The sequence below is a fragment of the Dryobates pubescens genome, chromosome 3 (genome assembly GCF_014839835.1).
Source record: "Dryobates pubescens isolate bDryPub1 chromosome 3, bDryPub1.pri, whole genome shotgun sequence".
Classification (NCBI taxonomy): domain Eukaryota; kingdom Metazoa; phylum Chordata; class Aves; order Piciformes; family Picidae; genus Dryobates; species Dryobates pubescens.
Window position 1 is genome coordinate 2,639,382 of NC_071614.1, and position 15,322 is coordinate 2,654,703.

Genomic DNA, 15,322 nt, shown 5'->3' on the forward strand with positions numbered 1-15,322 from the left:
GTATAGCTGATAAGAGTTTGGTTTAAAACAACGCACATTGGGACACAGATAAGAGGTTTTCTAAGCTGTGAATTTATGTAATCCTCACGCTTAGGAGAGTCTGGAAGACAGCTGAAGCAGTAGGGCTGGGCCAGTCAACTGGAGTTTACTGGAGTCACTGTCCCTGGAGGTGTTCAAGAGGGGATTGGACGTGGCACTTGAAGCCATGGCTTAGTTAGTGATGAGGTGTTGGGTGATAGGTTGGACTCCATGATCTCTAAGGTCTTTTCCAACCTATTGATTCTATGAACAGTCAATATAACTTGCTCAGGACAACACTTGCATTTTACAAGCCAGTGCTTGTACATTCTTCAGGAAACACCATCTCTGCTAATGCAGAACCTACTCCTTCTCGCTGCAGGAACAAGTAGCATCTCCCTGCCCAAGCCTCCCATAGCCATACAGCTGCACCAAACCGAAGCAACAGCGACTCTTGCACAATGTATGCAAAGCTGATTCATTAAGTGCAATTTTTAAAGCCTAATAGAAATGGATTTTGCAAACTGATTTGGATTAACCAAGTCTGGCCGTGCTTCCATCTGGAAGTTATATTTTATAACGCTAGCCACATCTTGAAAACCAGATTCAGATGTTCAGAACAAATTCAGAACAGTTGTACAAAATTCGAGGTACAAATGAAAAAAAAGATTAAAATTGAGCTTTAATGTCTTTTTTCCTCCCAGTTTCCTTTCAAGTAGGCCTTTATAATCAGGGTGTTTAGGGAGTTGAGGGGTAAGGAAAGAATCTGTGTTATTATCTGTGACGTATTTACTCATGTGTAACGGCAGTTTGCTCTTTCTCATACTACTCTGGAGCATTTTAAGCCTCTCCTGATAAAGGGACACGATGCCTAGTGAAAACAGTTAAAGAAACAGGGTTGAAGCATCTGGTCTATCCACAAAGGTTCTTCTGCTAGGGAAAATATCTTTACATGAAACAGCAAAAGGAATATAATCCCTACAGCGAGGATACATCAATATCCATATAGAAATGGCTTTTGAACAGCAGAGCTTGGAGCCCTTGGGTTGTATCAGTATAAAACAGCATCTGTAAGGGTTGTACAACTCTAAGTACTGAACTAACTTCTTTATTTAGAGAAAAAGGTCATCAACCTTTTTACCCTAAGCCTTCATCTCTGGATTTGGTCAAATCTACATTACTGGCAAAGCAATTTAACTTCTTCACACACAACCACACACAAGGGTCAAGCATTAGAAGAGAAAAAGTTAGTTTTGAAATCTAACACATTCAGAGATTTTTATGCCTTGAAAAGGAGAAAAAAACCCCACAAAATCAAACCCCCACAACCTTCTGCCTTTCCAGCTTGTTTAAAGGCACTGTGAAGCCATAAACAGGAAAGCCAAAACAGATACGTGCTCAAGTTACACAAAAACACAATTCACAGATTCTTAGAATGGGTTGGGTTGGAAGGGACCTTAAACATCATCTAGTTCCAACCCCCCTGCTGTGGGCAGGGATACCTTCCACCAGACCAGGTTGCTCAAGGCCTCATCCAGCCTGGCCTTGAACACCTCCAAGGTGTTGTAGATAATAGATGTGGTATGATGTTGTAGAAGGGAAATGGCAAAACAAGGTTTCCTCTCCACCCACGCCACTTAGCAGAGATGCTCTAGAGCTGCCCCAAGCAGTGTTTGCTCTGATGGCACACAGAAGCCTCCTGCCTTACCTGGCCTTTTTGCTGGTCTTGGGTTTTGGCGTGGCATTTTTTGCTTTCTTTTCCTTTGGCTCTTTAGGGGTCTTAGGGACTTTGGGGGTCTTGGGTTCCTTCTTTTCCTTGGGTTCTTTAGGATCCTTCGGTTCTTTTTTTGCCTTGGGCTTTTTCTTTTTCTTCTTCTCTTCTTGGGAGCAATCCACTGAGTTTCTGCTTAGATTCTGGCTGTCAAGTCCCCCAGGAAAGTCTTCCTTACCAAAACCTTTACTGGGACCTTCTGCAGCAATGTGATTGTTTTTCTTTTTCTTTTTCTTCTGCTGGGGCTGGGGCTCGATGGCTGGCAGGTAATCCTCACTCTTCACGAGCTGCGTGTTGGGTCCGCTAACCTGAGTCATATCCGGCACTGGTTTCTCCAAGAAGGGCTCCGACGGAGAATGCTGAGAGAGACAAACAGAAATCAAGTTGTAGATTTGCAGCTTGGCTTTCTAAACATTTGCTCTTTTGGAGCAAGAGGTTATACAAGGGGGAGAAATTATTAAGCAGAATCATAGAACTGCTTCGGTTGGAAAAGGACTCTAGGAACATCGACTGCAACCGCAGATTAACCTAGCAGCAGATCTCAAGCATTGTATGGTGAAAAACACCCCAAAGTCTTTGTCAGTCAAACAAAGTTTTGGTCAGTTAATCCAGTAGCAAAGTGTCCAGAAGTTCTTAATCTAGCAAGGGTAAAGTTACTTCAAAGCCTGTGTATGAAGTACAGAAAATATTTACAGCTTTCAACATTGAGATGCAAAAGGAAAGTAATTGTTATTTCAGTTACCTCCAAACTGCTGTTAGCAGAATGAATGACTTGTTACCAATTACTCAGTTGCACTGGAATTTTGTCCTCCAGGGGGGAAAAAAATGGTTAAAGTGTGTTTCTAGACATGCAAAGGAAAAGAAAGTATATTCACAGGCTGTATTTATAAAAAATTCATCAAGGCAATTTACATTGGCTCTGCTGTGACAGGAGGTATTTTGATCAGCATGTGAAGGATTAAGCCACTTTAAGATGTAATATAATGTTACATTTCATGTCAAAGATCCACAAATCCCTACCTGTCATCGAAACAGATTAGTTCCTGCTACAGACTGGACAGAGAACTACCCTCACTGTTTGTGAAGCTGCAAAAACTTCCGCTTGCAGAGTCCGTGTAGTGCATCAGGTTTACTCCAGAGTCAGAAAGTACACAAAAACCTACATATAATTAGACAAATATCAAGTGCCTGGGCTAAGCAGGGGATATATCTGCAACACTTCATTGGTTCTGGTCTACACAAAGACCCATGAGTCTGCAGGGGCGTGAATCTAAGCTCTGCCATTACTTTGCAGCCTATCAAAGCTCTGACCTGCTTCTCCTCGCTGCCTGCCCGTGGTTACAAATGCAGGATGACAGTGCTTCTGAAGAAGAAAAGCAACAGCCTGACACCCTACTGATTGATGCCTTTCTTGCAGCTGCATATATGGACAGACCATTTTCCCACCCTCTTTCTGTTTCTCCTCCTTCTTTCTTCCCTAAAATTCCCTAGAAGTGAAGTTGAGATGATTCTAGGCGGAAGAGGTCCCCATTAGCCATGGTCACAAAGTCCAGTCATTTGAAAGGTCTGAGCCATTGAACTGGGGTGGGAAAAAACCCCACCAACTTTAAAGGAAATTAGAATTTCACTTCTAGAACAGCAGTGCCTGTGTAACTGTTTGCAAGGTTATTTGTGTGGCCTTTTCTCCACTTTTTATTCACACTGCACGTAAGGAGCAGCAAGTGTCAAACAAATGCCCACAGACCCAACCCCTGAGCATGAGGAGAGCTGCAGGCACCACACAGATGTGTTTTAGCCACCTGCTCTATAAAAGACATTGCACAAGATGTAGGAAATAAAAGTCTTAGTGTCATCACATGAGAAAGTGACTGCAAGTGTACTTCTCCAAGTATGTTAACACAGATTTCTGGATGTAACCAAACTGAACCAGGGCAGTCCTATTTTCAGCATTTCTTCACAGCAGCAAACAACCACTGTGCCCTGCACACTCTTCACATACTCAGAAGCTACCGAAGCAGCACAAGGACCAAGGCTGTCCAGAAGCAAAGACAGCTCTTAACTGCTGTTTGGGAGGTTTGAACAGTACAAGCTATCCCCTTCAGTTCTTCATGGAACAGACTCCAGGACAAGAGGGAAAGCCTGGCAGATGGACTGGCTCTGCTGGGCTTAACCAAGAACTTCCAGGGTGACTTCTACATATTACTATCCTCCACCTGTTTATGAAGATACTTTTTAGCACAACAGGGCCTTAGCTGCAGTGGAAACAGCTCTAATGCAAACCTGGTGTTGACCAGGGCAGAGGTGGAGTCCCCATCCCTGGAGGGCTTTAAAAGCCATGTAGATGTGGTGCTGAGGAACATGGTTTAGTGGTGACCTGGCAGTGCTGGCTTAATGGTTGGACTGTAAAGTCTCTTCCAACCAAAGTGATTCTGTGATTGCATTAGCACCACATCAATCAGCCCTACCTCAAGTATGAGTATGTAACCTGTAGTCACCATAACACACATGTTGGAAAGGTCTTCAAGACTCAGTATCTGTGTAAAAAAAGCTGACCCCGGGAAGGCAGTGGTGTTAATGAGTTCTGCAGTCCAATTATGCATCTCACAAAACAAGAGATATTTTAGCATCTTCTAATCTGTTTTGAATTTGGTTGACTGAACTGAATGTCACCTCAGACTTGATCTGTGACAGAACAAAACTCTCTTTGCTGTACCCCAGATCACTCTGAACTCACACTGCCTTACAGTTATTTTTAGGTAGGAAAAGACAGGAGTATTGCACAGGTCACCTCTAAACACTTCTTATCCATAGGTTTTCAGAGCAGTACATTCAACCAGCATTGCCCAGGGTAGTCACTGTATTGCTCTGCTTTCTGCTACTTCCTCTCTCATGCATCCAACATTTTCCAGAGACCTCAAGTGCAAGTTTCAGTGTCTTCACCAAGCTGTCCAGCACAATACTCAGACCTATTTTTAACTACTGTTCACTTGCTGTGTCTAACACAGAAAACACTAGAGTTTTCTTTGCATTACTTGTAAATTCTGTCTTGAGCAAGTAAGTACCTTGTGCTTGGCACTCTAGTGTGTCTCTCTGCCACATTAAGAGACTTTTACAGCTATCTGTAAACTTAAACTCAACTTTCAGGAACAAATTAGAATTGCTCATTTAATTTGTTTTTCTTCAGCACGTGAAGCAGCCAAGCCAACAAACATTAAAGCCCACAAGAAATCAAGTAACACCATGTAAAATTAACTCCATACCATTCTCAAGGTTGCCCCTTCATTAGTGATATGACTTCATATCAATATAAAGTTTTCTATATCCTTGAGTGTTCTCATCAATCTCTTTTTAATCTAATTCAGACAATTAATCCTTGTCTCCTTTCTATGGCTTCTGGGTCGGGTTTTTGGTTTGCTTGCTTGTTTGTTTTAGAAGCCTGAACAACAATTTTCAGCACAGTCTTAAGCAAATCTGAAGGTAAGGCAGACAGCTGTCCAAGTCTCCACAACAGCAACGTCAGCCCTTCGTGAGCTGACATTTGTAGCTTCAGTGCAAGGTCTGGCCAGAAGGTACAGTGCTGAGAATGGCAGCCACACTGCAGTACTCAGGAACTCACTCTAGAAGATGTCATCCTACAACATTCAGATTATTACTTCAAAAAGCTCATCCACAAGAGTCACTCTCGGGCTCTAAACCAATTCAGAATGTACATTAGACTTCATCATTATGCATGAAACAAATATTAACAAACACAGCTTACTGCCTGTTATTTACAGTACCAAGTCATCTGCATCACCAAGCACACACATTAAAATATTATGGGTTTGTTTTGTATCACTTTGCAGTTTAGTGTTTGGGGGATTGTAAGAGCCAACTCTGCCCTAATTTGGCTTTGCTTTTATTTCCTATCAGTTGCAAATACCTTCCTTTTGCCACATGCCACTCCCTTTGCAGCTTGGCACGTTTTGCAATTGATTTCCCTGTGCTCTTTTCAATTGTAGCACTCTTTCAAAGAAATGGGTGTGATGAACTCTTCTTTTTCTAGGAAGTCTGTTGCCTACACTCCTGCAATATGCTAAAACGGTTTATCCTTAACTGACAACCCCACATTGCTCCCTAGTGTGAAGCTGTGTAGGAGCAGCACAAATCTAGTGAGGAGGAGACGGGAAGCAGCTTGAAAGATGCAGTTTCTTACCCCAAACCTCTTCCTTGAGAAGGGAGAAAAGGAAGAACAGGTTTTCACTAGTAAATATTAGATTAAGCCTACCACGGGGAATTATTTCCAATAGTTCTACTTTAAATCTACAAAGGATTAACTCTGGTTACAGGGTCACCATTTTTAATGGAAGAACCCCAGTTTCCATTAAACAGCCCTCCCCCCCCCCCCCAGATATTACAGGTTTATAGCCAAAAAAAAAACCCGAAACATTTATCTGCATGCTTCACAAAAATCACTTCTCCTGCTGCTTTTGGTAATAACAAAGCCAGCATTTAGTATCTTGGTAGAGAATTTAATCTTCCCCAGGAAAGAAGAAAAATCAGTGAAGATTAAACACAAACAGCTATTTGTTCCCCTTTGATAACTGCAACAGGATGCTTTTATTTTGCTACTATTTGAAAAGAAGGTGGAAAAGGTGCTCCCAAATCATTGGTGTGTTTACCAGACCCACACCTCTTTAAATCTTTTAGAGAAAAGCTGTTTTGGTAAACATTTAACAAAGAACAGATGGCCTGTTTTAATCACGCGAAAAAACCTGGAGCTCACATTAATGCTCCTGCCCCCGACGACTGGGGCTGCTCACCTCCCCAGCCAGCAGCACCGAACCCTCCTCACTCATACCATTTAATTTCACAATGGATGTTTTCTCATCAATTCCCCCTGCCTGACAGTTAATCAATGCTATTAACCTGCAATATCACAATGCAGGACACTCCTAAAGATCGAGGCTTATTAGAGCCAAGCGGAGATTCTTCAGGAACTCTCGGGAGTTAAAACAATTTGCAGCTCAACAGGTTACCCAGGAGAGCACAGTCATAGAATGGTTTGGGCTGGAAGGGACCTTCAAGATCAGCCAGTTCCAACCCCCTCTGCCGTGGGCAGGGACACCTCACACCAGCCCAGGTTGCTCAAGGTCTCATCCAACCTGGCCTGGAACACTTCCAGGGAGCAGACATCTACAACTTCCCTGGGCAACCTGTTCCAGTGTCTCCCCACCTTTACTGTCAAGAATTTCTTCCTAATATCCAGTCCACTTGCCCTCCTCAAGCTTCAGTCCATTCCCTCTCATGTTATCACAAGAAGCTCTTGCAAAAAGTCCCTCCCCAGCCTTCTTGTAGCTGGAAGGCCACTCTAAGGTCTCCCTGGAGCCGTCTCTTCTCCAGGCTAAACAGCCCACAACTCTCTCAGCCAGCTCCCAGAGGGGAGCTGCTTCAGCTCTCTCATCATCTTCATGGCCCTCCTCTGGACCTGCTCCAGCAGTGCTTTTGTGTTAGCTGTAAAAATCAACAATATCTGAACAACAACAAAACAAATTAAAAGGCTATTTGGGAAGTCCTTCCTGGAGTGCAAAAATCTCATTCTTCTGGAATTAAAACTTGTTTTTAACCTTCCAAACATGGATCACCAAGATCTGAGAAGTTCAAAATGAAGCTGCCTGCATTTCACAGCTGCTGCTGGAGCTAAGCTGATCCTCCACAGCCCACAGCACAGATACTCAGAAGCAGGGCTGTTACGTGAGGCAGGGAGATGGACAGGATGTGGGGTTAATCCGGTGGGGGTTAGCAGCAGGGAGGGAGGTTAAGGAGGAGAATCTTTCTGTTGCTTGAACAAGGATTGATCCACAATCAACTGTACTTAAGCACTGGAAGTAGCCGAGTGTCTCTTCCCCAGCAGAGCAGCAACTTGAGCCAATATTGAGCTTTAAGAAGTGTGCGACATGACTCAGCTGACTTCACACTGAAACATCAGCACCAACCAAAACCATGCTCCTTTTCCCTACAATTCCTTTCATTTCCTTCCTGGGTATTTCCAGACTCTTTCCATATTTTAAAAAAGATCTACTGCAGCCACACTTTATTTCAATTCTCTTGAACTTTGCTTTGCTAACTAAGTTGTGTGACAGCAGAGCAAGCGCTCGGGTGGTTCCCCACTGATCCAAAACCTCTCCCAATACAGTATCTGTACAATAGGTAATTCCACCTTAGGCAAGTTATTACTGAACATTCTCATTTGCAAGTCCTGTTAAATTACCACCTTCACTTTGGAAAAGAGAAACCAGCAAACTGTGACCACAGAGAGTTTCTAGGACAGAAGATGGACAACAGCATCGCTTCTGGAAGCAGCGGCTCCAGCCAGTGCCACTGAGATAACTCGGGAGTTTATCTCCTTCCTGATAGCACAGTCCCCTTGGTGTTAGAAGCCACCACATGTAGAAATTGCTCCACCATTCCTCTTTTCACAGTTTAATGAAAGGATTCATCATCCCTCTGGATTACGGGGAACAAACTTCAGCCTGCCTATCCTCCCAACAAATCACTGGGGAAGTTTGCGCGTCACATCGCTCTGCATTGCTTTGTCCCTGCAGTTCTCAACTTGTCTCCTCAACACTTTCATCATTAGACTTGTCTCCGTGCTCCTTCGATCTCCAACATGCTTCAGCTTTTCTAGACAGAGGCAAATCCTTTTCAGACATTGCTTGCAAAGCTCCATGTATCAGTACAAACTCCAGAGTAAAACAGGAATCACCGCCTCCAAATTCTCAGCCAGACACTACTACCTACAGCCGACAGTTGTACAACTGACTTCCTATAGGAGCTCAAGTGGAGACTCTGCTCACAGCCAGCATTCTCTCCAAAATCTCTTTTACCAATCAGTTTTTTCTCCTATGTTGTGAAATGATCTCTTCCCTTTTCCATGAAACTACTGCTTTGAAGATGCTTAAGTCCTCTTTACTTTACTGTATGAAAAATACTTAGTCCTCCCTTAAAATATTTTGTGTGACCAGGGGTATCTTAATGCTTCAGAAACCTCTCTCAAAACAGGTGCACTTACAAAGGGAGAGCTTGCATTTGTAAACTAACAAGTGTTGTGTCTGCGATAAAGGGAAAGGCATCACAACAAACAAGAGGCAAAGACTTCTGTTTTGCAAACAAGACTCTACAGCAACCTCCGAATTCGCTACATTGTTTTTTGCCACACATCTACAAAAGACAGATGAAAACACGTGGAAAATAGAAGTTCTGTTGATACCTTCTTAACATGACACAACTTGGCAATTAAAAGAATCACTTTGCAGGGTTGCAGATCATGTTTTAGTGAAGGGCTGCTGCAATACTAGTTTATTTCTGAAGCCAGTCAGGGCAAGGGAAGGCTCCAAACTTCGCCTTCCACCTAAGAAACTGCAGCAGCCACCACAAGGATTGTGTGACCCTGCTGATGTGATGCTCCATAGACAAACATTTCATTGACACTTCTTTGCCACAGCTTGTATGGTTTAGACATCAGTCCAAGACCGCTCCCAGTCCAAGCAGGGCGGGTCCCAAACAGTACACAACAAAAGCCACTCTCCACTCTCCATCACCACCATGCAGACAGGTCAAGGACTCAAGATTTTGGCAGGTTTTTACTAGCTACTAGCTGCAGCGACATGTAGAAAGGGTGGGACGATTAGGTACTGAATCCTACTGGCTAAAGCCTTATTACTCACGTTGACAGCTCATCTACCTCAAGCCTGCCTTCCCCACACAGTCATGGTCAAAGGAGACCTCACTCCTGTCTGTGCTCCACTATCAAGACATGCCAGAAACATGCCAACAGGAGTTTGACAGAGCTTATGCTATGCAGCCTATAGCACAAGTGGGAAACTGGCAGGGAGAGCAGCAAGAGTCCCCCTGTAAAATGGCTTGTAAGCCTTTTTCCTAACACCTTCCACTTCACAGCAGAGGTGCTCCAGCCCTCAGATCATTGGTGTGGCCTCCTCTGGCCCCGCTCCAACAGGTCCATGTCTCTCCTGTGCTAGGGACTCCAGAGCTGGGCCCAGCACCGCAGGTGGGATCTCAGCAGAGTGGAGTAGACATATTTTTGTTGTGAAGTTATGCCCCAGTACAGCTATCAGATATCTAGTGCTTACCAGGGAATTCCTTGGAGAATATCCAGGTCTAATACCAGTCTTTTTCAACCTTTTAAACCAAAGTGATGGCTGCACATCTCCAGGCAAGACAAGGAAGTCATGCAGCAAAGTAAGAAAGCATCAGGATGAAACACACAAATCAACCCAAAACATTCATACTGAAGCTGCTATGATCTTATTACTGCTACTGCTCCCTTCATAAGCATTACGAAGATTAACCTAATGTTATAGCACAGAGACAGGCTGGCTTGGTTCCCTTGGGCTTACCTCCACATTCCCCACACCTTCAGCTCCACTGTGAAAGTGAAGCAGTTCCTCCAACGCAGTGAAATGTCAACATCCTCTCCATCTCAGGCACATTTTACAGCTACACTTTGAAATCCAAAGCCCTGAAGGAGGAGAGGAAGTCCTACACAGGCAGCCTCTTCCCTTCACCAGCAGAAGACTCCTCCACTCAGCTACTGAACAATCAGATACACAGAGATCCATCCTCTCTGAAGGGTACATCACACTGGATTGCCATCACCACATTTATGATGCTCTGGTACCAGCTATGATTTCCACTTAACACTTGTCCCCTGCCCAGGAAAAGAAACCCCAACAAAAGAGTCCTGACTAGGTACATTCCTGGATTCACAGAACAGTCTGAGCTGGAAGGGACCTTGAAGATATCTAGTTCCAACCCCCCTGCCATGGGCAGGGACACCTTCCACTAGATCAGATTGCTCATAGTCTCATCCAACATGGCCTTGAACACCTCCAGGGAGGGAGCAACCTGTTCCAGTGTCTCACCACCCTCACTGTAAAGAATTAAGCCCTCACAGCCTGCCCATAGCAATTAAAGTGATAAATGTCACCTGAAATGTTCTTTTGCTACAGAAGACTCAAAGTCACTGGGAGAACCATTTTAAGGGAGACCTTAATTAGTTCACATCTGCTTCTATCAACACGTTCCTCTGCTGTTATCAGCTCTGAATCACAGCCACGCAGAGCGAACGGCACCAGGGCTATGACTAAGGAGAAAATCAAAGACCGGCCTAGGTGGTGCCAGCATCGCTGCTCCTGACCGCAGACAGCCGGAAAGGTTCTGTCTCTGCTTCCACCGCTGCCAGCAGCAGCAACTGCAAAAGCATTTCACACCACTACAGCAAAAGCCTTTTGGTTCTGGTACTTTCTTCCCCGCCAACACCCTTTCTAACCTCCAGAAGAGTTAACAGGAAACTTAGTTAACAGGCTGCATAGGTTAAAAAACACAAAGTGAAAGGTAATGAGGCAGAGCTACCTGAGAGATACACACTCTTACATGCCATCAATATCTAAGGTGTAAATCTACATCCAGAAGGGACACAGCTTTTATTTTTCCATTTGCAAAGCCTCTAATAAATAATTTGCTTTATCTCAGTTCAGGTAAACTGAGATAGAAATTGAGGTTAAAAGGAAAAAGAGAGGGTGAAGTACACTTTGTATCTTCTCGTGCTTTGCATCAATTAAAGTGCACTTTTATCTAAGGAAGGAAGACAACATTGAAGAGAAAAGCAGAATGCTTGGGTTGGTTTTTTAACTAGATGAAGTCAAAGACTGGCAGGCCAGAAGGTTTTCTTTCCTGCCTGCTCTGCAGCAGGCAGCACTTAAGGATCAAGTAAAGACAAGCTTCAGAAATAAAACCTGTTTGACAGACATCCTGTGAGCCCAGGTCCACTGCTTGTGAGGACAACACGAAATACTTTTCAACGGTGAATCAGAAGGACCAAGCTGCAGTAAAGACTGTCATGAAGTTCACTAGGAGCAGAGAGGAGCACAGATGGAGCAGTGTGGACATCAGTGCATACTGACCCAGCCCATTTACTTGGCACCACTCTCTGTGGTTTTTTTACATCATGTCAGACACAGAATCCCAGCATGGTGTGGGTTGGAAGAGATCTCTGGAGATCATCTCAGTTCAACAGCCTTGCCAAAGGGTCACCCACAGCAGGTTCCCCAGAATTAGAATGGTTTGGAATCTCTCCTGAGGAGACTTCACAACTGCTCCAGTGCTCTGTCACCCCTTCCTTACACACCTACAAAAATAAAAGCCCAGCATTGTTGTTCAAAAAGCTGCCCCATCAGACTCGAGACTTGCTAAGCACACGCTTGAGAAACCCGAACGTGTCCAAAATGCATCACTCACCGGTTTAATGACCAACACACAGAGAGAGCCCTTATGAAGAACTTTAGCACTTCTCCTATCTGCAAGCCCTCGTGAAGAAAGAGTAAGTTTTCCCCAAAGCTATAAATATCCATCACATTCTAATAGCTCAAGAAAAGGGCAATGGCCTTGGATGTTTAAGATTTCAACAGATGTGACAAAGGACTTGAACCCTTGAGTTTTTTCATTCCTATCCCTAGAAAGGAAGTCCCACTGAAGTCCCAGGGCACTCTCCCAATAAGCATTTCTATTAAGTAATAAAACCTTAAGTAATAAATTCTTCCACAGTCTGCAGTAAGGTGTTTGGGGTTTTTCTTCCCCTCGTTTCATCAGAAGTTTTTGCAGACTGAGTGTCCCAGCTTAAGGGAAACAAGCTTAAAGCACTGGAGGAAACATTGCTGGCACTGGCACTGCACTTTGCTTTCAGTTTGGAGCTGACAGACTTTCAGTTCATCAGTATTTGATCTGGATGACTGCAACTGGCACCTTTCTTTTCAAAGAAAAAAACCCTACAACTTGCACTCAAGGCTTTTCTTCTGCATAAGGAGAAACTTCTTGGCTGTGAGGCTGCTGGAGCCCTGCAGCAGGCTGCCCGCAGAGGTTGTGGAGTCTCCTTCTCTGAAAAGATTCCAAACCCTCCTGGACACTGTGATCCTGGGCAACCTGTTGTGGACTGGATGATCTCCAGAGGTCCCTTCCAACCACCACTATGCTGGAATTTTGTGAATTAAAAAAAAAAACAACCCACAGAGAATTCTCCTGCAAAAATCCACCAGGCACCACCAAGGCAATGAAAAGCCAGTCTAAACCTTTGTATTATCATCATTTTAATCATTACATTTTCTGACTTGTGATTAAAGGGCCTTGTCTAGAATTTCTTCCAAACAGCCCTACTGGGTAAATGCTTTCTGATGCCATGATATCTGCAGTGGCTCAACCCTCCTGTCTCTCCCATTTAAGTCTACTGTAAATCTCCAAGTGTTTGGCATGTTGCTGTTTGCATCTCACAGTGCAGGTGAGCTCACTTCCTACTAGAAGACTTAAAAGTATTTAAAAGTTCACATTTTGACATTCTAAATCACAGAATGGTTTGGGTTGGATGGGACCTTGAAGATCCTTTAGTTCCAAGTCCCTTGCCACGGGCAGGGACAACTCCCACTAGACCAGGCTGCTCAAGGCCCCATCCAGACTGGCTTTGGACACTTGCAGGGAGGTGGCATCCACAACTTAGGTTCAGTTAAGGCAGGTGGTAACAAACAACTACACTTTTCTGGATGCTCTCCTCACACCCCTCTCCCAGAGGCACTGATGCTCACAGCAGCTTTAAAGCTCTAAGGCATCACATCTAAGTCTGTGGGTAGGCAACAACAGAAGAATGAAAAGCTACTTTCTTTTCTTCCATACATATTGATTTACAAACACACACATGGATTCAAACATTTAACTTCTTTGCATTTGCTCTACTGACATCTGACCCCCTTCCCAAACTACAGCTCTTTCCATGTTCACTTCCCCATATATTTAAAACAAACCAAAACAACACAGCCTGCTACAGAATCAAATAATCACCCAAATCATAGAATGGGAAGGGTTGGAAGGGACCTCTGAAGGTCAATGGATCCAACTCCCTTGCCAAAGCAAGATCAGCCCAGAGCAGGTCACACAGGAATGCATCCAGGCAGGTCTTGAAAGTCTCCAGAGAAGGAGACTCCACAACCTCTCTGGGCAGCCTGCTCCCATGCTCCCTCACAGCAAGGAAGTTTTTCTTCATGTTGAGGTGGAACTTCCTGGGTTCCAGTTTGTATCTATCATAGGACACCACCAAAAAGCCACCATCACTTTCATCCTGACAGCCACCCCTCAGGTATTTATAGACATTGATCAGATTCCCCTCTCAGCTTTCTCTTCTCCAGATTAAACAGCCCCAAGGCTCTCAGCCTTTCTTCACAGGAGAAATCCAATCACCCTTGTAGCACTCCGTTGGAGAGCTCCTAACCAGTTATGGAAAAGCAGTAATTCCAGCAAGGTCTCTCCAATTAACCAGCCTTTAAACACCGAGGGTTGATAACTCCTGGCCATCAGAGGCCAAAAGCTACACTGTATCTTCAGCAGCCATACACCTTGCACCAACAATACCTGTTTTATGAGAGAAAAAACTACTAAAAGATTTAATGGTGCCCATTAAAGAAGCCAAGAGTTTGCATGGCTCAACGGCTGAGTCACAGACCTTTTGCCTCTAATGGGTTCCATTATAGCCCTGAGCTCAAGCTGTGGGAAGAGGATTGCAGATGACTAAGAGGAATTAGTCCTTTTAAATGTTCCTGCAAAGGAAGGTGTCCGTTCAGCATTACGCAGCTGCCACTCCAGCAGCAGCAGAGCAGCCTGTGCTTATTACTCACAATCCCAGTTTGCAATGAGATGCTTGGAAGTTTGTGGACAACTCCTAAGTTCAAAATACTAGCACAGAGATTCAACTCTCCAGTGCAAAGCCCTCACAGATTTGCCCTGAAACACTTCAGCAGTTGTTGTTCTTGTACCCCTGATTGTTAGAATGATAGAATGCTAGGGGTTGGAAGAGACCTCCAGAGATCATCGAGTCCAACCCCTCTGCAGCTCACAGAGGAACGTGTCCAGGCAGGTTTTATGTATCTCTAGAGAAGGAGACTCCACAAGCTCTCTTGGGCAGCCTGCTCCAGGGTTCTGTCACCCTCACAGTACAGAGGCTTTTTCCTCATGCTGAGTGTTCGTTTCTCATGTTAAGATTCATTTATGTTTACATCAAGCAAAGTAAGGCTGTGCAGCTGGAGACTAAACACATCCTCAATGCGAGAGATGCAGATCAACAAGGATAAACGAAGACAGAACAAATTCTTCTCTCAAAAAGAACCCCAACAATAATTGTTTTCCATAAAAATTACCCCAGAGCTCCCAGACCAGAAGCCCCTGGCCTGCTTTGAGGCTCTCCAGACCAATTAATTAACACTTTAAACCCCTTCTCCCAATGAGGCCACGGTGTGGGTTACAGGAGGACTTTGCTTTAGGCTACGTTTGTACACAAGGCAGAGAGGAGCAGTTTACCTTTTACACCTAGTGGGAAGTATATCAGACTTGAGCAGTTAATCACTGAAAGAGCAGGACAACCTGCAGAGGATACTTCAGCTCTCTGCAGCCCAGCTTTTCTTGACTATTATCTGGGTTTCTCCACTTAGACAATGATTT

At 44.3% G+C, this 15,322-nt stretch overlaps 1 protein-coding gene across 1 annotated transcript in view; it reads right to left on the bottom strand.

Annotated features, from left to right (window-relative positions):
- The window catches only part of CHD7 (chromodomain helicase DNA binding protein 7), a 122,655-nt gene that overhangs the window by 52,669 nt on the left and 54,664 nt on the right, over positions 1 to 15,322 (bottom strand). Inside the window, exon 3 of the mRNA XM_054179258.1 lies at positions 1,727 to 2,148. Coding sequence (XP_054035233.1) covers positions 1,727 to 2,148 — 422 coding nt within the window. The remainder of the gene's footprint in view (positions 1 to 1,726; positions 2,149 to 15,322) is intronic.